This window comes from Lepidochelys kempii, chromosome 8, assembly GCF_965140285.1.
Source record: "Lepidochelys kempii isolate rLepKem1 chromosome 8, rLepKem1.hap1, whole genome shotgun sequence".
Lineage (NCBI taxonomy): Eukaryota > Metazoa > Chordata > Testudines > Cheloniidae > Lepidochelys > Lepidochelys kempii.
In genome coordinates, this window is record NC_136387.1 from 54,169,300 (window position 1) to 54,193,219 (window position 23,920).

At 49.1% G+C, this 23,920-nt stretch overlaps 1 protein-coding gene across 1 annotated transcript in view; it reads left to right on the top strand.

The window, feature by feature from the left end:
* The window catches only part of RGSL1 (regulator of G protein signaling like 1), a 50,984-nt gene that overhangs the window by 25,634 nt on the left and 1,430 nt on the right, over positions 1-23,920 (top strand). Inside the window, exons 5-21 of the mRNA XM_078854181.1 lie at positions 2,101-2,205; positions 2,479-2,640; positions 4,403-5,403; positions 6,558-6,620; positions 9,081-9,312; positions 9,795-9,863; positions 10,681-10,788; positions 11,260-11,368; positions 12,393-12,586; positions 13,721-13,838; positions 15,159-15,255; positions 15,800-15,929; positions 16,918-17,098; positions 18,864-19,002; positions 19,722-19,846; positions 20,029-20,141; positions 23,744-23,839. Of these exons, the coding sequence (XP_078710307.1) occupies positions 2,101-2,205; positions 2,479-2,640; positions 4,403-5,403; positions 6,558-6,620; positions 9,081-9,312; positions 9,795-9,863; positions 10,681-10,788; positions 11,260-11,368; positions 12,393-12,586; positions 13,721-13,838; positions 15,159-15,255; positions 15,800-15,929; positions 16,918-17,098; positions 18,864-19,002; positions 19,722-19,846; positions 20,029-20,141; positions 23,744-23,839 (3,042 nt within the window). The remainder of the gene's footprint in view (positions 1-2,100; positions 2,206-2,478; positions 2,641-4,402; positions 5,404-6,557; positions 6,621-9,080; positions 9,313-9,794; positions 9,864-10,680; positions 10,789-11,259; positions 11,369-12,392; positions 12,587-13,720; positions 13,839-15,158; positions 15,256-15,799; positions 15,930-16,917; positions 17,099-18,863; positions 19,003-19,721; positions 19,847-20,028; positions 20,142-23,743; positions 23,840-23,920) is intronic.

Genomic DNA, 23,920 nt, shown 5'->3' on the forward strand with positions numbered 1-23,920 from the left:
ACAGTATGAGCATGCAGAAGGGGTGCAACAAATGATACCCTGAAACATGGAGCAGAAAAAGCAAATATCAGAAGAGCACAGAACAAAGTGAAGGGACTTGCTGTAGTTGGTTGTTCTGCTCCAGTCCTCCTTTCCCCCTCTCCATAAGTTACATTCCTTTTGCACGCCCATGACTGAGGGTTAAATTGCTGCAAGTTGCCCACTTCACCACTTACACCTTTTTTTGGCATTTAAAATCATTTACCACTTGTACCCAAGTCTAACTTGCACACTCCCATTAAAGTCACCAGCCAGTCAATTTCTCCCTAAAATCTTGATGGGAATTGCACCCAAAAGTGGACTGTCCATGATGCTTGAGATGCTGAAATAATCCTCTGTTATAAATGTCCTGAGATGACCTGTTTTTTTCCTCATCTGAAGGAGCAGCAACCATTTAAAAATGACATCTTTTGAACGATTCTGGATAGAAACAAATGGTATATGCCCTTGGGAGTCCCACTGTTCCAGTGACGTATAGTAGGTTTGGTGGGTCAGGAGATAGCCCTGATTTAGGCTTATTGGTGCGTTATTTCTTGTCTGCTGTGTCCTATGCTTCTAAAATAGTGTCCTAGCCTGTGAACCAGCCAGTCTGTGTCATAGTTGCAGCAGGTCTGAATCTGGGCCATAGTGTTACCCCAAAACACGAGGGCAACAGCCCATTTACCAGGGAAATGGAAAGCTGTTGAAAGTGAAGACAAATGGGAGAAAGGCAAACAGGATCCTCTTGGTGTTTCATGGGGCACAAACGCATAGGGCCAGATTAATCTGGTGTAACTCCAGGGAAGCCAATATTTAAAGCAGTCATTGGGTGTAGAAAGGTCACCCACCAGCCAGTGCACCTTTAATGACTGGGCACAGTGTAGAAGCCTCTTGGACTCTGGTGGCCCTTGTTGATGGCCACTCTGAGCCTGTAGTGGTTGTCCATTCTCATAACTCAGCCCTCCAGCCACATGGTGTGTCATCCCACCCCTTCTGGGGTAATAGAAAGCCTAACAAACAAACAGTACAATGACCTTATGCCAAGTCTTTAGCCCCATACCGGGATCACTAGTTCTTGTTTTCTTGCATCAGACAGGCTTTCACATCCCCTTCCTTGGAGGCAGGGAGGGGAACCCAGGGCCTCCCTCTCCTCTGGGTTCCAACCCAGGGACCCTGTACTAAGCAGGTAAGATCTGCTTCCCTGGGCCACTTCCTACCTTCATTGACCTCCAGGCCCCTCTCAAAGAGCAGCTGGTTCTAGCATTTTGTCCTTGGAGGTTCTGGCTCCTTGCACTGCTTCCTCCCACTTTGCAGCTGGTGCAGTCCTCCCCAGGTTCCCAGGCAGCAGTCACTCTCTGGCTGAACTCCAGCCTTTTATCCCAACTGGTGCTAGTCACATAATTCCCTGCAGGTGGGGAAGTAGCTGCTCTGCCTGGGTGGCTATTGCAGCACAAGGTCCAGACATCCTGGATAAACTTGGGTTATACCATGGATTAACTTGGTCCATGTGGTTCAACAAAAGCTCAGAATCAGAATGTCATTATCAGAAGAGCTGCAAAGATAGCTGAGCCATGTTCATCTCGTATTATAAAGTCAACAGGAGCAAAGTTCACACCAGTTTGATCTTTCCTCTGCATCTCAGGCTTCTTCTTGCAACCTAGGTTTAATGTTCAACACCAGGAAGATTTGAAGGGAAGCCCCAGTTAAGATAAAAAATGGGAGCAGGGACGGGCTAACTCAGAGAAGGAGATGGCAGGGTGTGGAGGGCATGTGTGTGGTTTTACATGTCCATATGTTCATGTGCTGGGTATCACTAGTGGGAATTCCAGCTGAGCATTTGCAACTGGCTCTTATTTGTTCCAGGGGGCAACTAGGTTTTGGAACAGGGCCAGGGTCCATTGGCCTGCTGGCTCCTGGCACTGCGGGTCCTCCAGCAGAAACTAACAAAGATCACTTGAAGGATTCTAGAGGGGTCTACTGGAATTTCACATCACATCAGAAAGTATTCGAGCATAGGGATGTGTTTGCACATGCACATGCTCGAGTCCTTTCTGATGTGATGTCTTTCACTTTCTCTTGCAGCAGAGATGCTGAAATGGAAGAGTGCAGATCAATGGCTGCTCGAAAAGTGCATTAGCGGTAGCAGGGGAATGTGGCGCTTTCGTTCTTTCATCCAAGGAATGGCAGGTGACCATAGAGAGCTTCCTTCGTACTGCCCCCTACTTCCCTATGTAGCCATACATTTGTGCAGAGTGGCAATCCCTGCATCTGGACATTGGGATATGTAACTTTAAGGCGGGGCCACTAAAGTAGTTCTACTAAAGTAGAACTCTTCTACTTTAGAATAGCACCTGCCTGTCTCATCAGCAATGCTTTCAGGGGATGTCTCTCCTGCACGCTCTCCCCACTTTCTCATTCCTTCCCTGCCATTAACCATTGTGCTGTGTGTCTGACCCACAGGGGAAGAGCTGACAAAGTTCTGGCTTGCTGCAGAAAGGATCTTGGAGATTGACGAGTCAGATGTTGCCCAGCGAGATCTCTACTTGTCTCTGCTCCAAGTGCTGAGGGCCACGCATTTGCAGGAGGGCTCCACAGTGGTCAGCCTCTGCAGCATGACCATTGGTAAGGAGAATTTGAGACTGAGAATCCGAACTTCCAGGAGCAACAAGACTTCAGTGCATCTGTTCACTTTCTGGTCATGTCCAGCACCCTACGCTTGGCTTGAAGAGCTGGGGATAGAAACATGGGGTTGTATTTACAACTAGGGAGTTGATGAGCATGGAGTCAGTTCGTACAGCTCCACCTTGCAGAATGGACATCAGTATCACTTGGTTAGAGATCTCATAGTTCCAGAGATACCAGCACTCAATGAACAATGTGACCAAATCATGGGCGGCTGGTATCATAGGCTAGGGGAGGCTAAGCATCCCCAAACTGCCAGGCGTGGCCCCGTCCATGCTCCACCCTGAAGCACCCTCCCCCATCCCGCTCTTCCCCCATGGCCTCACCCACGCTGCTCCTTTTCCCACCCTCGCCCAGCCTCTCCCCCAAAGCCAGCAGGCACTGGGGCTGGGGCTAGGGTGGGCAGGCTGGTGGGTTGGGACTCTCAATGGCTGGGGCAGGTGGGCCAGCGGCCTAGGGCTCAGGCCAGCCATGGCAGCTGGGGCCAGCTGGCCTGCAGCCTTGGACTTGAGGCGGCTGGGGCAGGTTGGCCGGATGGCGGGCCAGGACTCAGGGTGGCTGAGGTGGGGATCCTGCGGCCACGGTTGGGGGCTTGGGTGGGACAAAGGGGGCGGGCCAGGAACTAGCCTCCCCAAACAGGGGGCTCACGCACCCCCCATAGACCAAATACCTCTTTCACCCCAGAGAAGGCCATTCCTCCACCTGCTCAGGCTTGAGGAGCAGTGGTGGAGACTGGAACTGACGGGAGATGGAAATGAAATCCATTCTCTTACCCAAGGGAGGGGAGTTGTTCCAGAGCAGAACTGAAGGAAAGTGGTGGAGCAGAGAGGGCAAACACAGGAGTGAGAAAAACTGGAGACTGACTGGTCCTGGCATCCTTTTGAGAGAGTTATTCCACCTCAGCCAGGGTGAGGGCTTGTGCGGCCCATCATCAAACTGGTACAGTAGTCAAGCTAATCTAAGACGTTAACTCACAGAAAGCCCTGGTGGGGTTATGACCCTGCCACTGGGCCCTTTCTAGATGAAGGTGTATGTGGAGCAGCCGGAGTCTGATGTACCGAGCAGAGGGCTGAAAAGCAGTCAGCTTGCATTCAGCTGCTGACTCTGCCACTGAGTCACTGTGTGACCTAGGTCAAGTCACTTAACTGCTAGTCCCTGTGCCTGCATTAACCTATCTGGAAAACAGTGGGCAGTAATGCACTTCTACCTTCCTGTATAAAGTGCTTTGAGTTCTGTGGATTACAAAACACTCTACAATGCAAAGTATTATTATTGCTGTTATTTCCCCTTGCTTTAAACCATTGTCTTGTGGCTGGAAGCAGTGAGCTATTTTGCTTGCTGACTGCCATGCTGTATGCCGGGATTGTGCACGTATACAAAAACGGCCACAGCGCATGTGTTGCTTTGTCATGGAACAGATAAACCACAATCAAAAATCCAAGTTTTAAAAAAGTCATTAAAATTAGACATCCTTGCAATAGCTTTGTGTATGTGCAGCTTGCAATACGAAATAATGGAATGAGGAGCACTGTGCAGGCTGTAGGACTCCTCTCTCCCCTGCCGTATTTACTCATCACTTCTCAAGAACCTACTCTTGCAGGGTCTGATCCAAAGCCTACTGAGTTAGCGGAAAGACTGCCATTGACTTCAGTGGGCTCTGTATTAAGCCCTTACTTTTTACAATTCTCCATGCCCTTTTCAGAGTCGCTGTTGAAGATCTCAGGCTGGCACCCTCAGTACATCAGCACCAGGAGGGAGATCCTGAGCGAGATGCAGAAAGTAGCCCTGTTTAAGATCCAAAGTTATTGGCTCCCTAACTTCTTCATTCATTGCAAGCTGAACATGGAGAAGGAGGAGGCCTGCCAGCCTCTGTTGTGGGAATACCAAGAGCGTTTATTACAGGTGGGCTCAAAGGAGAAGGCAGTGTCTCCTGCACACACAATGAGTATTAGGAACAGCCGGGCTATGTCAGAGCCATACTCCAGTAAAAAAGCCAAGAAGAAGATCTGGGATCTCGTAACTGGTGGAAGACAACCTCAAGAAACAGAGAAACACGGAAGACATGGGCTGCAGCCTGAGGGGCAGCCAAGCTCAGACTGGAGTACAACTAGTCTGACAGACACGAAGCAACCACCTCCAAAAGAGGATGCCCTGGGAAAGACTTCTGTGTGGGCACAAGATCCAGAAAGGGCTGTTAAAGATATGGAAGAGGCCACTTCTTTCAAAACACCCAGCCTTAATGCCCAGCTGCCTCTTCAACTGGAGGAGACTGGCAAAAGGAGAAGCCTCTCTGATGTACGCACTTCTACACCCATTGCCCAGCTGCCTTCACTGCTAGCCCTGAAAAAGATCGTCAAATCCTCTTCTTCTTTGGATTTCCTTCCTTGGGCACTTAATGCCGACAGCTGCGCTGGCCGTCCCTTCGGGAAGTTCTTGAAGAGCAACAACTATGCTGTGGAGACTCATCTTTTGGATCTGTGGCACGATCTGGAGGATTTTCTGCACATGTTGCTGAGCTCCAGCAAAGAAGGCAGCTTCCTCCTGCGCCATTTGATGGGTGAAAGGATATGTGAGATCTACTTAACAGAAAGCAACCGCCAGCACCTTCCCCTGAAGCCGAACACTCTCAGGAACTTGCAAGATCTTCTGCCTTCTGGAGAGGTCATTCCTTGGATATTAAAAGCACAGGAAGAGATTTGCAAGGTAGGAAATGCTGCCATGATGCTAATGCTGGGAAGTGTGATTGACATTCTCAGAGTGTTGGGCTGCTGCTATGCATGAATGGAAGTCATTTGTAACATTGCAAAACTGAGTACTTTGGTGCCTGACGATCCCTTTACAATGTGCACGGGACACATGCAAACACAGTACCTGGAGCTTCTGACTTCTAAGGTCCCATTGTACGAGGTCAAACTCTGAACCAGACACTCCAGGAGGGATTATTCCCAGAAACACAAAAGGCTAAACTTTCAAAGGTTAGCACCTACATTTTGCTCACAAAACTTGCGTAGGCAGCTGTTGTGCCTGATTTACACCTGCAAACAGAAACTGGGGCATGCAACATGGGTACTTAGATGAGCAGCTACCCATTTGCGAGCCCAAATGTAGATTTTGCAAAAGCAGCTTAATGCCTACTTAATGAGGATGGTGCTTCAGTTCAGAAGTGAGGCAGAGAAAGGAGAGTAGAGGTGCAAGAGCACACCATGCTGCACACTGTCTGGTCAGGAATCCGAATTCCCCAAGGACGCAGCAGATGTTATTCTCTGTTTGGCAGAGGTAGTGCTGCCTCAAGTTAAAAATGACCTTCCACATGGTCTGATTCCAAGACCTTAGCTCATGCTCTGTGGACCAGGTAGAGGTGAGTGGGGAGCTCACTGGTCAGTGTGCCCAGCCAATAAAGACACGTGAGCCAGGGGGCTGGATGGTGTGGGCAACTGTGCTAGGGATCCTGTCACACTGAGGCTGGTGTTCTCAGTGTGATGTAATCTGTGACTGAATGCCATTATAACCATAGCTATTGGGTAGCCTATGCAAAATGACTTGATGGGCTTAACTCAGTCTACGTCACTGAAAACACCCTTCAGCTGGCCCTTTAGCCAAGGACCGAGAATGAATTCCCTTTTCCCCCTAGCCATGGCCCTTCCAGGTCAGCATTGAGGCATATGGACAGGGTAGTGTGGGGCAAGCCCACTCTTGGGCCACCTGGGCTGTCCTTTATGGCTCTGCAATAGACTCCTGCATCCATGGAGGGTATTAGTCCAGCACTACACTGGTTTTTCAAAGCACTCCCTGGCAAACTGAAAGCTGAGAGCTTTCAAAGCATGTGCTTACAAAGCATGTTCTTGTTGCCTTATCAGATACTGAGCTTCTTCTACGATGACTTTCTTGCTGATGATGATGAAACGTTTCTTCATTTTGTGGTAAGAGGAGGTTGTGATGCGGCTGAGGGACTGGAAGGATGGCCCCTGGCCGGTGTGCCTGAGGATGTTTGTGTCCCTTTGTGCACTGCATACCCATGTGTTCTGAGCATACAATGACTGTGCACACCTGGGGAAGGGTTTGTGTGAATATTTCTGTGTGTGCATGTAGGTGGGTGTGTAACAGACACTCTCTCCAGCTCTTTGGAGCAGCGTTCCCAAATTCCTTAGCCACTAACTTCTGAAATTTAGCAGCCTATTGGTGGTGTCTTGAAAGAGGCCTTGCAAGAGCTGTCCGGAGAATTGCCTGACCAAAAACTACCCAAGAGTAGCAAAAAAAATAACCTGTCTGGGCAGGAAACACAACAAGGTTCCAATCACATACACAAACCAGGGGTAGGAAATACAGTGAGTAACTGATACATTCTTTAAGGACCCACCTCTTTTCCCTTGCTTATAGCAGGTGCTGCCATTATTACACAAAGAGAAAAAAGTCTGCACACACAGACAGGTGACCCTGCAGCCAGTAAAGGCCTTCATTATGGGAGGGGCAGCTAGCAGTTTTAACTGTGCTTTACTTGTGTTTATGGTTTTCACATGTTTTTTCACTGCCTTAAGGAACCAAATTACATGAGTTCTCCTCTTCCCGTGGCATTGCTCTGAACTGGTGGTTGAAATTCCACAAGAAGACCAGATCTCATGGAATACCAGCCCCGTAAATGGCACCTTGAGGCAAGAATGCCTCTGAAAAACATACTTTCAAACAGAAGTGCTAAAATATCCAGGTTTATTTGGATTCCTGCAGAACCCACATGGGCCACCCTGCTAACGGAGGCCAACATTTGCAAACTGATGTTTCCTTTCGAGTGTCTCGGTTTTGGGTTCCAACCTGAGATACCTGGGCCTTGGCTTTAAAAGGTGCTGAGCACCTGCAGCCGCCCTTTCCTTGGGTGCTTAGCGTGTCTGGCTGCAAATCAGACCTTCGTTTTCTTAAGCCGGGTACCCCAAACCAATGGCCACTTCTGAAAATATTGATCTTGGGCCAGTTTTACAAAGGTATTTGGGTACCTAAAGATGCAGCCAGGCACCAGGTGGGATATACAGAGCATGTAAGCATCAAAGTCAATGGGATTTAGCCTCCAATGTTCCTAAGTCCCTTTAAAAATGACATTTAGCATCCTAACTCTGTTAGACCTTGCAACACTCAGCAAAGCAATGCTTGAATACCTTTAAAAATCTGGCCCTTATTAATTCTAATGGTTGTAAATTAATTAGCCAGGTACTTAAGTATCCCTTGACAGGGAAATTATCTTTCAGATCACAGAATTGGCCCATGAATGCAATTAGCACTTCAGCCGGTGCTAAAACCCTGAGGTCTGTAGGGTATGAAGCAACTGGGCTAAGTTCGTCCTTGGTGTCATGCTATGGAATTTGGTGGAGTAGCACCAGGGATAGGTCAGGCAGCTTGTGGGCATATCTTAAAATTTTCAGGTAAAGGACATTCTAGTCCTGTTGCCTTGTGAAGCATCCAAATTGCTCACTTAATGGTTAAGGGCCCAAACCTGAAGCCAGCAGCAGGCCCTGAAGGATATAGTTTGGCTGCATGGGGAAGGGGAGAGACTCTGCTGAAGCCAATGAGGTCACACAGGCGTAAAGGAGGGCAGAATTGGGCTCATGGTGTCATGCAGTGCATCAGCAGTTTCAGCCAGTCACAGGGATGGGCTGTTTCTCTCCCAATAGCACTTTTTGTTCCATGAGTTAAATAAAATGCCATGAGTGTGCCAGTGTCTGAATGATATGAGCATTTTTTATGTTACTTACTGGATACTCTAAATTAGACTACACTTCAAGGGCTAACAATTCTCATGCTTCAGGGCACATCCGGATCATCAATTGCTGTCAGGAAGACACATCCTCTACCTTGTCCTCCACATTATTATACAACTAGGTGCATTATGAGGGTTTCCCCTACATAATGGAGAGGAAGGGTGGTCTTGTGGTTAAGGCACCAGACTCAATAGACCTAGGTTAATTTCCTGGCTCTGCCGCAGACTCCATGTGTGACCTGGGGCAAATCATGTGGTTGCTCTGTGCCTCAGTTTCCCATGTAAGACATGGGGATTATAGCACACCCTTTCTCCCACTCTTTGTTTCTTTTGCATATTTACATCATAAGCATTTCGGTTCAAGGACTGTTGCTTTGTGCAGCACCTAGCACAATGGGGCCTCTGTGTGCTACTGCAATATAAGCATCCAGCACCAGCAACTGTCCGAGCCTTGCCTATACTAAAAACAACCACTCGCGTTTAAGCGCAGTATGACTGTGACCATCTTACAGCATGACTAGCTGTGCAATGCAGCTGGTGCTCACGCCAGCGGAGAAGCTGCCGGTGTGTTCTCGCGTAGCAATTTCGAGAATGTCATCTGGGCTCCAGCAATAATTCTCCACTCTTTTGGCTGTAGTCTCAGAGGAGCAAGGTCCAGAAGCCTGTGGGAGAAGAGGAGACTTATGGAAAAGATGAACACCTTCTGCTGGCCAAGAGGATAAACGAATCCCTGACTCTGAGCCAAGCCTTATGTGGAGTGAGGGACTTCGAGACACTCTCAGAGGAGCACTGGCGATTCATAGCCACTCAGGATCTCACAAAAGGGGGATCGATCCAGGTTGAACTGGAGCCTGTTGTGCGCAAGACAGGTAAAGGGAGTCTCTTCTGCGGGCTTGGACACAGTCATTTGAGTGGGAGGCACTCATGTCAAGCTAGAGTAAGACTGAAATACACAGTGTAGGCAGGGTTACAGTGATCCCTATAGGAAACCTGGAAAAAGTGGTTTCCCTCTAGCAGACCTTCTTCAGCTGCTTATTGGTTGGAAAAAACGTTAAATAGTTGACAACATTATTTTGCAAAAATGGTGGCTGTTCTTCCAACCAGCTTCTAGAGTTAAAGTGTTCCAAAAAAGGGTCTTAAAACTTTCAGCAACATTTTTTCTGCATTTTTTGGACAAGCTCTGTTGCTTGCAGCCACCTTGAACTTTGATACTTGGGGCTGAAATTTTCCATGCCTGGCGTCAGCCTCACAGCAAACCTTTTTTGCAGTCTTTCTTTGTTCAGCTTTTCTCTACAAAGAGTGGCGAAAAATACATGCGGGCCATGTTTTGTGACCCTTTATTTGAACACAGCTCAGAGGGAGATGGCAGACAATTCAAACTTGGCTGAGATGTCAGCCCACTATGGTGATCTGGTGAAAGGTGATTTTGACGATACACGTCTCCCATTGTGTAGGGTGTCTGAAGGTACATATGGAGTGGAAGCCCATATGATATGCCCAAGAGAGTATGGAATAGGGGCAGGGCTTTGAGGTCAGGGATGCCTGCGTTGTAATTCCAGCTTTGACAATGACTCACTGGATCAGATCCCCTCATGCTGGGACAGGAGGAGCAAACTGTGCCTCTTTGCACCATCCTGGGACATTGCACCGGGTGGAGGCCGCAGCAGGAACGCACGGAGACCCGTGGCCAGTTGCCTTGGCTTCATCCCACGTCTTGGACTGCCTTGGCCCCCAGTAGAGGGGAGGTTGTAGCAGTGCCACATGCTCTCGCCCAGCGGACTTCTGCTGCCTAGAGCCATGCACAAGATTCGACGCTGGCGAAAGCTGTTGTAGACCCTTGGATTAATTTAGCTCACTGTGTGACCTGAAGAAAGCCATTTAATCTCCCTGTGGTTCATCGACTGCATCTGTACACTGGGAACAGCAACACACGTCTTGAAGGGAGGCTGGGAGACTTCAGTAATGTCTGGAAAGTGCCAAGTGTTACTAAACCTGTCATTATTAAGCAGTTTTGGTGAAGCCTGAGTTTCTGTGGACCACCTGTCTTGGTCATTGCTCATCACAGTGGTGAGTCAAAGGAGCAGGATAGAGAAGGAATCAGGGGGGCGGGTGGGAAGACGAGCACTCCTGTGGATATAACACCATGAATTATTTCCTCAAGCACCTTCCCAAGGCTGATTGGTAACCACAGGCGGAACGAGTGATTAGTCCAACCCCTTTTCTCTCTGCCCCATCAGACTACAGGAGCATGACGTTCGAGGAGCTGACCCTCAGGAATCCTTCGATGGCTGTAGAGCTGTTAAGCGAGGACTATGAGCTCTTCTGCCGCATGTTTCCCTCCCTTGGTGAGTGCTTATGAGGGGCTAGAACCAGGGCAGACTTAAAACAAACTCATGGGCAGAGAACAGCAGACACAACCTTGAAGGACTGAGCCCAGAAGGCACCCTGAGAGGATTAGGCTGAGGAGAGGCCCACCTACTTGCTTCCTGTGGTTCAGGTGATCATCTCCAGAAGGAAGTGGGAGAGGAGAGTCCTGGCCCCCCAGAAAGGCCTGCACTCCAGCACCCTTTCCCAGAGTTCAGGGACAAGGAACACTTCCCAGCAGCCAACCCCAAAGGGACCTGACCATATTCAGGTGACAAGCTCCCACAGCACAGGCTCTTCTGGGCTGGCCTCGTGACATGAATGTCATCATGGTGGGTTTGGAGATTGCCCAGAGCCCTCTGGGTTCCTCCACCTGGAGGCTGAGTAAGTCTGTGCTCTCTGCAACATGGCTCCCAGTAACCATGGGCCCACATCTCTTCTCTCTGTAACAGCGTTCGATCTTGAATGCGAAGTGAGGAAGACTGTTCGCTCGAGCAAGACAAGTCTGTCCCTCATGAAGAAGGGGATCCCCATATTAAAAAAGCCCTCTCTAAGACCCAGGTACAGCACCATGCGTCATGGAGCTTTTCTCCTTTTTACCACCTCCACTCTCTCTGGCGTCACATTTTCTAACCCCCCAAACACCTGCCATCTGATTCATCTTCCTGTGGAAGCAGTCCCACCTGCCTCAGAGTAGGGCTGTCTCAGACAGAGACATTGATATAGCTGGGATCTGGGCCGTGGAATGTGGGGAGGAGGGGAAGAAACTCTGTATCCCCCACTCCCCCCACACACCCTCATATGCAATCTCACATCTCATCTACTTGTACAGGAAACATCCAATTCAGCCTGGAGGGCTGAATCACTACTAGTTACCCATCAGGTGGAACTGTTGAGCATCATTAATAAAGCTTCCTCCTCCCCTCATTCATTTATTTCTCGTACCTGTCTAGTTTGATTCCCTGCTGAGCTGATACTCCTTCAGCATAAGGGCCAGTATATGGCCTGGGTGCTGCTGATCACTTGTGGGTTCCAAGGCAGTCAGGGCAGATGCCTTCAAGTGCACAGCTGAAGTCTAGTGAAATTAACCTTGCTCCCACCTTAGTTCTCTGGTTGGGATCTTCTGTTAAGCATGGAAGGCCCAGAGCCATTGGGTCAAATTCTGCTGTCTGGTACACCAGTGTAAATCCAGAATGACTCCACAGGCTTCAGGATTTACACTGGTGTAACCCAGGTCAGTATTTGGCTCAGTTGCTCCCTTTGGTGGCAGCCAGGTGTGGTAAATTCCACTGATGCTGTTGAGTGATGGGTGGATTCATCTGGTCACGTGGTTCTCAATGAATCAGTAGCTGGATAGGAGGCACACATCTGTTTTCCCTTGTTACAGAGAAGACGTACTCTGCCAGTGCCTTCATCAGATCCCATGCGCTGAGGTCCCCAAGCTTTCTACCCTCTCACCATCATTGGGAGTCTGACAAAAACTCCCTGTGCCAATGGAGATGTGGGTGCAGGGCTCCAGCTCTTGATCAGGGTCCAGTGCCCTGCCATAGTGCTGCATCCTCACCCAGTGCCTCCTCCCCACCAGGTATCTCATGGAAGTGCTGCACAACCCCGGCCACCTGGAGTTTTTCAGGCAATTCCTCAAACAACATAATGCTGAAGCCCCACTGCTCTTCTGGCAGGCGGTGGAGAAGCTCAGCGCCGAGTCCAACCCCAAGGCTCAGAGGGCTTTGATCAACAGTATCCTCAAGAATTTCTTCCACAACAAAGTGCCTGCTGGTACGCAGACTCCCTACTCCACAGATCTCAGCTACCCAGGAAGGCAAATGTGATCTAGGCTACCCACTAAGGTTACTAGGGAAAGGGATGCCCCATCCTAGAGTGATTTCTCTGGGCACAGGGTAGCGCCTAAGCTCACCATCCCAGGAGTGGCTCGGACATGCATTGTGCCACAGACACCCGTGGGGTACAACTCACTCCCGACTTCCCTATTGCTCCAGGGTGGGAGGGAAATAGTAATTTTGTGGCTGGGCCTGCCCACAGCAAGGTAGGACAACCCCCTGCACCACCTCAACTGGTTGGTGCATTGGTAGGGGAGGGGAAGCCGGCGCATTGCCCACTTACTCCAGCATGGGGAATATGTGGGCACACAGCAAGGCTGTGGCGGAGCTGCTACTCTCCCTGATACAATTGTACGCAAATCGGTGAGGATTCTTGACCACAGGGAGCATCCTCAGCTGCCCTACCTAGGGCTGGCTTACGATGCTGTTGTATCACTCCAGCACCACAATGGGACTTTAGTGGAGGCAGAAGGTCTGAGCTGTCAGTAGGCATTTCCAGTCTGCTGTACCACAATGCTGCTAAATCCAGGGACCTTGCAGCAAGATTTGGATCCAGCTTGTAGCAGAGTGCACAGGACCTTGCCAGCTCTCACTGCCCAAACCAGTGGGGCATCTGCTCTTCGGGGACTCTAATTTTCATCTCACTGTTTCCTGAGGTTCCTGCTCTTACTGCCACACAGATTTCTAGAAGAGACCACTATGATCAGCTAGTTTGACCTGCATAGAATTTCACCCTGTGATTCTAGCAGTGGAGGAAATTATTCTTCCCTACTGTATCTTCTTTAGATGTTTTGAGCTCAGTAGTGTCACTTGCAAAGTGTGTGAGGTGCCTTGGTACTTACGTGGCCTGCAGACTTCTTCATGGATTAAAAAGTGATATTATAAAAGGGGAAAATGCCAAGGAAGGAGGGAAAATGTATTGGGCAAATGTGGTGGAGGGGATAGTGATGGTGATGGAGCTCCTGGACCTTGTGAACACTAGGGATGCAAATTCATGGAGGGCTCAGGAGGTCCTTACAATGATAAGAATGTCTGGTGCAGATGAGAGGAGGTGACTGTGTGACTTTTCTAGAGGAACTACTGCAGTGCCAAGCTTCCATCATCAGAGATATACCCAAGGCGAGCCTGGTCACCAGCTCCATGCTATTCAGAGCACAGAGCTTTGTCCTGAAAGCAATGGAAGAGAAATGGTAAGTAGTCCTGGCTCATTTCACTTTAACGGGGTACACTTACCCCTGGGGTGCCTCTTTGTGGCTGCGTCTGGGGATTCTCTCTCGCCTGGTCTGGTGCCCCTTTTCCGCAGTTGCCTGCACCATGGCCTCTCTATCTCTCTGGGACTTGGGGTGCTTCCTCTTCGTGACTCAGCCTTACAGCCAGGTCACTATTTGGTCCTCCCCTTCTGGGGTCTTAAAGTCCCACTGGACAAGCTGTCCATATGCCATGTCAGTCAGTCTTTCAGGCCAAGTCCAGGTCCAGTGCCACTTCCCCAATGGCTGGTAGGGGAACCCAGGCCTGCCCAATACTACGAGTTCCAGCCCAGGGACCCTGTGCCTAACAACCACAGTCTATGCAGTCTCTGACTCTGTTGCTGTTTCCTTGGGCTCCTTCCTAATTCACTTCTCTATCTCCTGGCCCACCTCTGGGTTTACCAGCCCAAGCTTCCTCTGCTCCCAGCGCCTATTGCCCCCTCTGAGCTTCTTGCCAGAGTCTGTAGTCCAGGACAGGATCCCAGAGTTTACACTCCCCCTCGAACTCCTCCTTGTCCCTAGGCAACTTCCTTTCTCTCTAGGGAGTGACTGCAGAGCCCCTCCCTGCAGCCCCCCCTTGCTCTCAGCTTCCTGGCTTTACTCAAGCCCAGCCTTCCCATGCCTAGCTGGGCTTCATCTTCCATTAGGCTTTTTCCATCCCTGGCTCTCCTCCAGGTGCAGCCTGTAAGGTTAATTGGCCCCTTTTAGCTTGTTTCAGCCTTGTGAGGGGTGGACGCCCCATCACACTTCCTGAGAGGCCAGTGGCATTGTTGCTAAGCTTGCTGGAGGTTACACACACACATACTCCGTAGGAGGATACACCTAAGCAGTGGCCAGAGTGCTGAGTCCGTATTCTGGCACAGCTCTCATTGAGGCCGACAAGGGTTTTACCTGTATAAGGACAGCAGGGTGGCTCATAACTTTTCATTCACAAGTGTGTCTGTGATATATTATAAGGGGCAGGCTGAGCTGGTCCTTGCATTGCTGGTGTTACCCATAAATAGCAGCCCCCTGCAGCAGCAGAAGCTGGTGAGGAGGGGATCAGAGGATGATCAGTTTCACCCTCCTCATCAGGTTTCACTATAGCAATAGAAGTGATATCCAGGGTCACTGAGCATTCTGGGACTGGGCCCGCCATTCCCCCCACTACCTCTCTCCTCCCTGTCTCTGCCTTCACGCCAGTCTCCTCTTAGCATTGAAGTCCATTGCTTTACTGACTGACTGGTTGCCACTGCTTTCTCTAATACTCTCCCATCCTGGCAGGTTTAAGATGTACCAAGACTTGTACCCTGGGAGCGATATTTTAGACACTCACTTTGTCACGAGGCAGGGGAGGGGATCCTTCATAACGGACAAGCTGGTAAGTAAGGATGGCCTGCACTCCGCCTGCTGATACCCCAGCTAGATCCCATAGCACAGGCCCGAGAGTGGGGAGGGGCTGTTTTCTCTGTGGATGTGTTGATGCCAGTGGGCTGAGGGGTCATGCGAGGCTGCAGAACAAACTGTCTTTGTCCAAAACGAGAGAGTTAATGTGTAGAGCCCCTGGGCTGTAAGCTCATCTGTGCAAACAGACCCCTGTGCCCATGCAGAGCCCTACTGACTTTCATCAGGAAATTCATTTAGCGTCAGCATCCCCTAGGGTTCTGACTGAAGCCCAGTGACATTCAAAAGCAATGACTGTGGCTCAGTGGGGTCAGTAATTCCACTTAATGTGAGGATGCATTTTGGTGCATTAGTTCAGAGTGGCAGGTCTGCCTGGGCACAGATCCCCAGGGAATAATCAGGATAATTAGACTGAAGGCATTCCCATCAGGCCCAAAGTTATTTACTGCCTCCGTTCCCTGCCTTGCTTCCCCTCCCAGTGCTGTACATAGGCTGACTCTCTCCATGCACTTTGCCCACAGAAGAGAGTGTGGTTCGTGCTCCAGGCTTTCATCAGGAGCATCTGCAAGTTCAGGAGGGAGATGAACAATTGGAAATCCCGCAAAGACTTTGAGGACTTTCTCCGGAGAGAGCTCGTAAATCAAAAAGAAAGTATGTCCAGATCCCGCTCATTCTCCTGCCTACCATTGTTGTCTCCTGGGGTGAGCAGACTTTAGGGGAGGCAATAGCAGAAACCTGGCAGCTTGTCCCCTGCTGTCATTTTCTTACCAGAGGGTTCTCTGTTGGAGGCATATAAGAGGCCAGGATACCAGCTGGCTCAGAGGGAGTGAAGCAGCTGTGTTGTTCTCTCCATAGCAAGAATCTGCTCCACCCAGCAGGAAGTTAGCCACTGGAGAGGGGGAAATCCCATTTGCTAACCTGGGCAGGCAGCTCTGCAGCTGGCCACTCAAAGTGGCGTTTTATTCAGCTCGTGCTATTTGAGCACCCGTGTGAGGAGATGGGCAGCCTACTTTAGGCACCCATTGGGCACTATAATGAAAAATCAGGTCCAAAATGTTTAAAGCAGTAATTATACTGCATAGCCCCCCTGGAAGTTCCCTACACCTTACATTTTCAACTCATCTGAAGACAGCACCCACCAGCTGCTTCTTGTATGTTCAGTAAGTCTGTGCAGTGACTTAGTACCTGGCTTCAGCTGTGAGTATTTTCTCCATGTGATGGTTTAGGGTGTAGCACTATGTAAGTTCTTTCCCTGTGATTTAGAGTAGTGCTGAGGGGCAGGAGAGGTACGGGGATTAGAGAGTAATGTGAACTATAAGGGCTCCGGATGAGCCCTGTGTGTACTGGGGGAAATGTACAGCTTGAGGATTACAGGGCCAGAGACACCAGCAGCAAACTGTAGACAGAAGAGTAGAGCACTTTAGGTGGGGGTGAGGGTACAAGATTACATTGTCGGGGGACTGGGTAAATTGATAGAGACACACACATGGGCCTGAAATGAGGTGTGGCTCAAACCCATTAGTGCTGGCCCTGTCATGTCTTTGTCTCATGCTCACACTGTCTATCAATTTACCCAACATCTGGGTTGCAGGAGCTTGAGGGAGATGAGTTGCTCAGGTCTTCCCTTGTCCTCACTCAGACTTGCCCAGTAGCTCCGTGCGCAGTAACATCGCCATGTCTAGCCCCCGCCAGTCCATGCCGGCTGCCAGCGTGGGAGAGGATGTGGAGGTGATACAGGTGAAGCGCCGGCTCTTTAACCAGCGGCACATTTCCATCAACTTCCTGGTCAACGACCTCAGTTTTTACCTGGAGATTGAGAAGTAAGCATGCCCACCCCGTCCGTTTGTTTCAAATACCTTTGGATTTTTCCTGCCTTGCAGCGATAAAATCCCTGGCCTGATGGGCTGGCTCAGACAGAGCGGCACCGCACACTGGTCTGCTGGACACTCAGCTGATCTGTTGCTTACACTGCAGTGATGTGGTGCTGGGAGGCACTGTACTCTGCTCCCTGGGCAAAGAGACTAGACCCAAAGGCCTGTTCCTTTGCACAAAGAAGCCCCCTTTCCACAAGCCAGAAGGGAGTCTTGGTGTGAACGAGTACCTGTTGCTGAGTGCTCTGCAGCGACACCTGTTGGGTGATCAGGGAGCAGCAGTAACAGAACACTGAAGAATGCTCACTTTCAACCTCCCAGCCACCACACGAATGGCAGTGACACAAGCTGCGTTTCTTCAGGGCAGGAGGTTGTTAGGGGGAAGGCAGACAAGTCAAGCCATGCTACCTGTGTCTGCATTTTGTTAGCTTAACTGTGACCCATGCACCGCTGGTGGCCTGCAGAGAGTGGGCTAGTTACACACTACTGGTTGCTGCTCCTGGTTTGACATTCGGTATTTTCCTGCTGGAGCTTGACACAGGGATGTCATGATGGCCAATGGGAGGAGTGGGAAGCACAAGACAATCCCTCTGCTGAGGTGTAGTTGCCCCATGAAAGTATCCCCCACCCACCTCTGTCATTGAGTGACTCACCACTGGCCAGGTGTGGTGTAGCAGGCTCTGGTCTGGCACCTGCTGCGGGACAGCTGTTCCAGCCTAGTGGAGGTCTGCCTCTTCCAGTGACTCAACCCTCTGGCCAGGCCACATCCAGTCCCACCCCTTCTGGGGTAGCAGAAAGTCCTGCAAACACCAGCCTGATGTCCTTAGGTCAGGTCTCCAGTCCTGACTCTAGGCCCAGTGGTCTTTACATCCCTTGTCTCCAGGTTTCCCAGAGTCCTTACTCTTTGTATGGAGGTATCATGCCACCTTCCTCAGTGGCCAGGATGGGAACCCAGGCCCTCCCTCTTCTCTGGGTTCCAATCCAGGGACCCTGTGGAAGCAGACAAGGTCTACTCCCCCAGACTCCTCATTTGAGTGCTTCCTATCTTGGACTTCCTGCTGCCCGTTTCTGGGCTCTGTAGAGTTCTTTCCATTTCTTGTGGTGAGCGATACTTCTCAGTTTCTCTCCCCCTGGTAGTCCTGTTCCTCTTTGTCAGAGCTCCCCTTGGAGGGACTGCTCCACCCCTCTGTCTTCCCAGTCTCTCTCCTGGCCTGTTCCAGTGTTCCCGTGTCAGGAGAGGATCCCCAAGGCCTACTCCCCCACCTCCACCCCTGGGTTTCCTCTTTCCTCTACTGCCCTGAAATCCTGCCCTTGGCCCACAGGCCTCTCTATTGACCAGAGAGGGACTGCAGAGTTCTTACCTTCTCACTGCAGCTTCTCACTGCAGCTCGTTGTAACTCCCAGCTCCTCCCCAACTGGGCTTTATCTTTAATTGGACCTGGCCCATCCTCCAGGTGCAATTGGGTGTATTCATGACTCTCTGGGTCCAATTAGCCTTTTCTATACCAGTGTGGCGTATACACCCTGTCACACTCTCTTTGGAGGAAGGCATGTGCCACAGGGCAGGGGGTGAATGTTAGTGGGAAGTGGGCATCTAAATCCCCTACGTGGCTTAGAAAATCTCAGCTAAAAGCCACATGTTGTATCATAGTCTGAGTAGACAGCCACGCCCATACCTTCTCTCTTAGACATCCCTTTCCATTTGTCCTGGCAGGTTTTGTCACCTGGCTGATTCGGCCGCAGTGCTTGCAGCCTGGGGGATGTACACCGAGAGGGATGTCGCCTTTCTTAAGACCAAAGTGGCCACGATCGCCAAACTCTTCCTGAATTCCGAAGTCCCTCCTAAACTGCGGGTAGGACGCTGTAACATGCCCTGCATGCTCACTGCCAGGGAGGCCTGGGGCCTGCAAATCATTGCCTGAGAGCTTGGGGGTGTCTGGCTCAGGGAATTACTAATGGGACCCAGGTTTCAATCTGTTCCAGCTGAACATACTGCAGTTCTGATAACTTTGGCATTGTGTAAAGTAAGTTATTAGCTTCAATCCAGGTCCTAATGGAGAGTGTCCATCGTTACCAAAACCACTCTCACAACTGACGCTAATTGGTAATCCAGAGAGTGTGAGTGAGTGGGCGTGGTAACTGAACGACCATCTAGACATGGGCCCCTCTGGTCAGGGCTGAGACACAGTGGCTGGCTTTACAGTCAATAGAGAAGAGCCTTTCAGTCTGTAGTCACTAGAGATCATTCATACTCTCCCTCCCCGTTACGGTGCACCTCCCCATGGCACACTGCTGTTTTAACCACCTTTCTTTTAAAATCCCTTTTAAAAGCATGGTGAGGGAAGGGGCAGAAAGGGGATTTCTTTGGATTTTGGCTAGTTAGCCAGGAAATAAACCGAAACCCTGCTTGGAGACCTTTGAACTGTGACCAGGGCTCTATAAGTGGAATGCAGAATCCTGGAAGGTGTGAGGGCGGGGTGGAGTTACTAGGGGTGTTTCTCTCTGGGATCCAGTAGGGATGCCACCCGTGTCTCAAGCCCTATTTATGAAGTGGTCTCTGTTCTGTGACCAGGTGAACATTTCTGACGGCCAGAAAGATTTAATCCGGAATTTAACTTCCAGAGGGGTCCTGGATCGCAGCCTCTATCACGTGGCCTTGCTCAATGTCTTCCCAGTTCTGATACACTTCTGGAAAAGGTAAAAATCCCTCTCTTTAGGGCTGGGCGAGTGGGGTGCAGAGGTGGGTGTCGGGCATTTTCTCGCCTTACCTCCTTCCAAAGAAAATGTGAGTCCGAATGGGACATTACCGCTGGCCGTATTCCTCAAACGTGTTAGACTTGATTTGCTGTCTGTCCTTAACGTTAGCATTTCCCCTACAGATACTGTAACTGGAAGTCAATGAAGTCCTTCCGCAGGTATCCGAAGATAAAAAAATCTCTCTCTCCATTCCCTGCTAAGACATCACCTAGGACATCCAGTATCTTCAGTGGGGGTAAGCTGAGACTGCCTCTTCCTCATCCTCTCTCTTTCTCTGATGTGTTCGCCATGTCCCGTATGCTGCACATTAGTCCTCTCAGCCTTGCCCATCCTCTAATGCCTCAAGTAGTGGCTCACCAGTGGGTTCTGTATGAGAGGCAAAGTATTATTATTGATATTAAAGTACCTTCATTTGGTGAGCATTTGCATAGATCAGGCAGCTTTCATGGTGTAAACTGGATCAGGTCAGGAAGGAATCTTCCTCCAGGTAAAGGGCTGAACAATTGTCTAGGGGAGTTTTTTTGTGAAACATCAGGTAATGATATAGATACTGTAACTGAAGCAGAAGATATGAATTCATGGATTAATATTGATCTGTCAATTCCTATCTTCTTATGTTGGGGATCCTTTTCAAACATGATGGTCTCAAAACAACTAAGGCCTCTCCCTTCATTCCCTCCTGATAGCTCATGAAAATCCCTCAGTGGTAAGTCCCGTAACTGTACATCTGCTGCTGAATACAGAAAGTCAAATCAGGGTCATATCCATCAGATGCACTTTCTCCACACTAAACACACTAGATTCCTTATACCACGTCCCAAAAAATATTCAACCCTTCAAAACAGAAATTAAACCAAATTAATTCTGGTTTGCGAATTTGCTCCCAGATAGGTTCGGAGATGAAAGCAGATTGAGGAGTGATTCATCTCTCATGTAACTTCGCTGACATCAGTGGCATTGCACCAGGGCTGAACTGATCACTTAGAATGCAGAGAAACTGCAGTAAGGGTTTGGGGGTGATACTCACTAGAGTTCAGGTGTGAAGTGGAGTGACTGGTATAGAGTACATTCTCCTAGGGATCAGGGACAATTTTCACTTCTCAGCCTGGCACTTAGTACCAGCTCCTTTAAGAACCAAGCTATGAAATAATACTAAGACATTAGCACTAAAGTGGTTGTCACTCCCTCTGACAGCTTGGATTCCTCACTGAGTATTCATGTGGCAATTTTCTAATTGACTTACCACTTTTAATCAAAATAGTCAATTTTTTATGAAAAGAGGGAGTTTTATTTTCTTTAATAGTTAGAATGGAAAACTGAGAGTCAGGAGTCTAAGGTTCTGTTCTCTCTACTACATCATTGAATGACCTTGGTCAAGTCATGTAACTGCTGTGCCTCGGTTTCCCTGCATATAAAATTAAGATCTGGAGCCTTGATTCTCTATTTTGTTACAGCAGTTTTATGTGGCGCTATTGATCTGAGTGTTGAATCAAGCCCATTGATGTCTGTTGAGATGCATATCAAGATGTATTGACCAAGGCCAAACAGAACTCAATATTTATCCCAAGGAACAATAAATGTTATTTTCACTCAAAGTGGAAGTTACTATGTGTAACCACAACAATCTCCTTTCCTTATTTGTTTGTGGAATGTTTAAGGCTTCCGAGACCAGCTCCTTAACACATCATGGCTCTAGTCCCAAAGTCAGGATTATTGACCTTCCAAGGAGTCAGACAAAATTTGATTCATCACATGATTATTCTCAGCCAGATATCAGTCAAAATTTCAATTGCACATAAAAAGACTTAGGGTATCTACCTGACAGGGCTGTTTGGGAGGGTAAACAAATCTTCATAAAGAGCTTTATGGAGAGAGCTATATGCAGTACATGCAAATTATTACAGTCATTAACTATTTCTGTTCCATGCTGTCCACACCCAGGCACCAGAGTTCCTGTTAAAAACCATGACGCTTTGAGATATGACCAGTCGTTATCCCAGTATTCAAGTGTTGCTCTGGACTGGACAGCAAATGGAATCTGTTGAAATGGCACTTTGTTCCGTCCCATCATGGCCATAATCCAGCAAGGAGTGCCAACTGGCCAGACCCCTGTGCTTGCACAAAGCTCCTTGCAGGACTGGGGCCCCTAGCAGAATCCAGACTCTGTAGCTAAGGCCTTTAACAGGCTAACATCCTCACTAGATCCAGCAGAGGATGGTGCATAAATAACTCTGACCTGCGTATTATAGCTATTCGCTGTATTTGGGTCAGTTTCTAGAGCTGCCCATTAAATGAGAAGAATCATCTGTAGGTATTACCAGTGTCCGCACTGCAAAGCTGAGATAGTGGTGGGAGAGCAAAGCAGATTCTCTTCTGCTTCATGTCATCCACACACTTGCCAGCCAATCTCTGATGGCGGAATCTGTATTGCTGGTGTCATTGTATGATGAGGGGAAAGTACCCAGCTGGATTTCCAAACCCAGGATAAAACTGTATTTTAGGCAGTCAGAAAAATCTTGTTTCGACTTGCAAACTGAACTGTTTCTGCTGACTTTTGCTAAGATACCTTGCTGATCATGATCATGCCCTAAAGTAAAAGCTTTGCCTAGTGAGATTACTGACAGGATGGGTTAAATAGTTTTTAAAAAAAGAACTCTAAAATTACTAGGAAAAAAACCCTAAATATATATTGATCACACAAAAGCACCTTTATTTACCTTAGTTTATTTCTGGGATTACAATCACTGCGGAGAAGTGGCTGAGCAGAGCAATGCATCACAGCATGTACATATTTTAAATTCATTTCTCTTCCCAACCCCACTCCCCTGGGGTGCCTCTCTTTCTGGGATATTCCCAAGGAAGAGACTTGAGTTTTTCTTCCACCTGGCCACATGGTGTCACTGTTGCTCCACTTGTGCCTTATTTTGTCATCAGCAGAGGACTGGGCAGCTTCTGGTACTCAAAGTGATGTCTCACCTGGGATTGTAGCCTTTGAGGATGTGGTGAAGGACCTTCTTTAGGAAAGCTTGAAAAACATATATAATTCAGAACTTCAAATCTCTCATTCAGGGAGGGAGAAATTCAAATGACATCTGCCACATGAAGATGAAGATAGTGCTTCATCCTACAATTTGTAGAATAAACATGCTGTTCTTGTACATACACCAGCTGGCTGGCTCCATGTATATATCGGACTATGGATGTGGCTGGGCATGTGTGGCAATGTGTTAAACCGTGTGGCTGTGTGTAAAGCTGTATGTCTTTGTGGCTCCATGTACCACCTTCCTCTTTCCCTCTCCATTCACACAACCAAACAAACCACCTTGAACAACATCCGACTAAACACAAGGCCCCATATTCTGTCCTTCAAGACCTGTGCCATGCATGCGACAGTCAGTAGCTCCTACCCCTGTTGATCACCACTGCTGCAGCAGAACCTAGGGCAGGAGGTGGTTCCCTCTGTTATTCATTCGTCCTCTCATCTGGCTTCATTGTCTGTGCCTGATGTTCAAAGAGAATAGGCTACAACAACATCAAATGAGATGCTTGTTGGATTACCCTGAGCCGCTTCCTTCCCCCTCTTGCCCAAGGATACGTGTCTATGTCACAACCCAGTCATTTAATATGGGATAGGGAGAGGGATGCAATCTCTCTCTCCAGTCCCCCTCAACCCTGTCTGCCAATCCAGATGAAAGGAGCCGAAGAGGCCTGCGAATTTGTGTGGGAGCAGCTGGGTGATAGAGCAGAGGAAGGGGGATCTGTTGGACATGCATTAGAGGAGGATCCCAATGCTGGAGAAGTTACGGTGGTGTATTGTTTTGCCTCCTCTTTCAATAGAGGACCATCCAATCATTAGGTTCACGCTGCTCAAGGGGATCCAGCTGCTGCTACCTCAGCCTCGGGAGGAAGTGGATTCTTCTACAGAGCAAAAGTGTAAGTAACTTTGCCCCTAAGGTTCTCTGACCTGGGAACCGAGTGCCAAGTGATGAGGAAGGAGCCTGGGAAATCAGACTC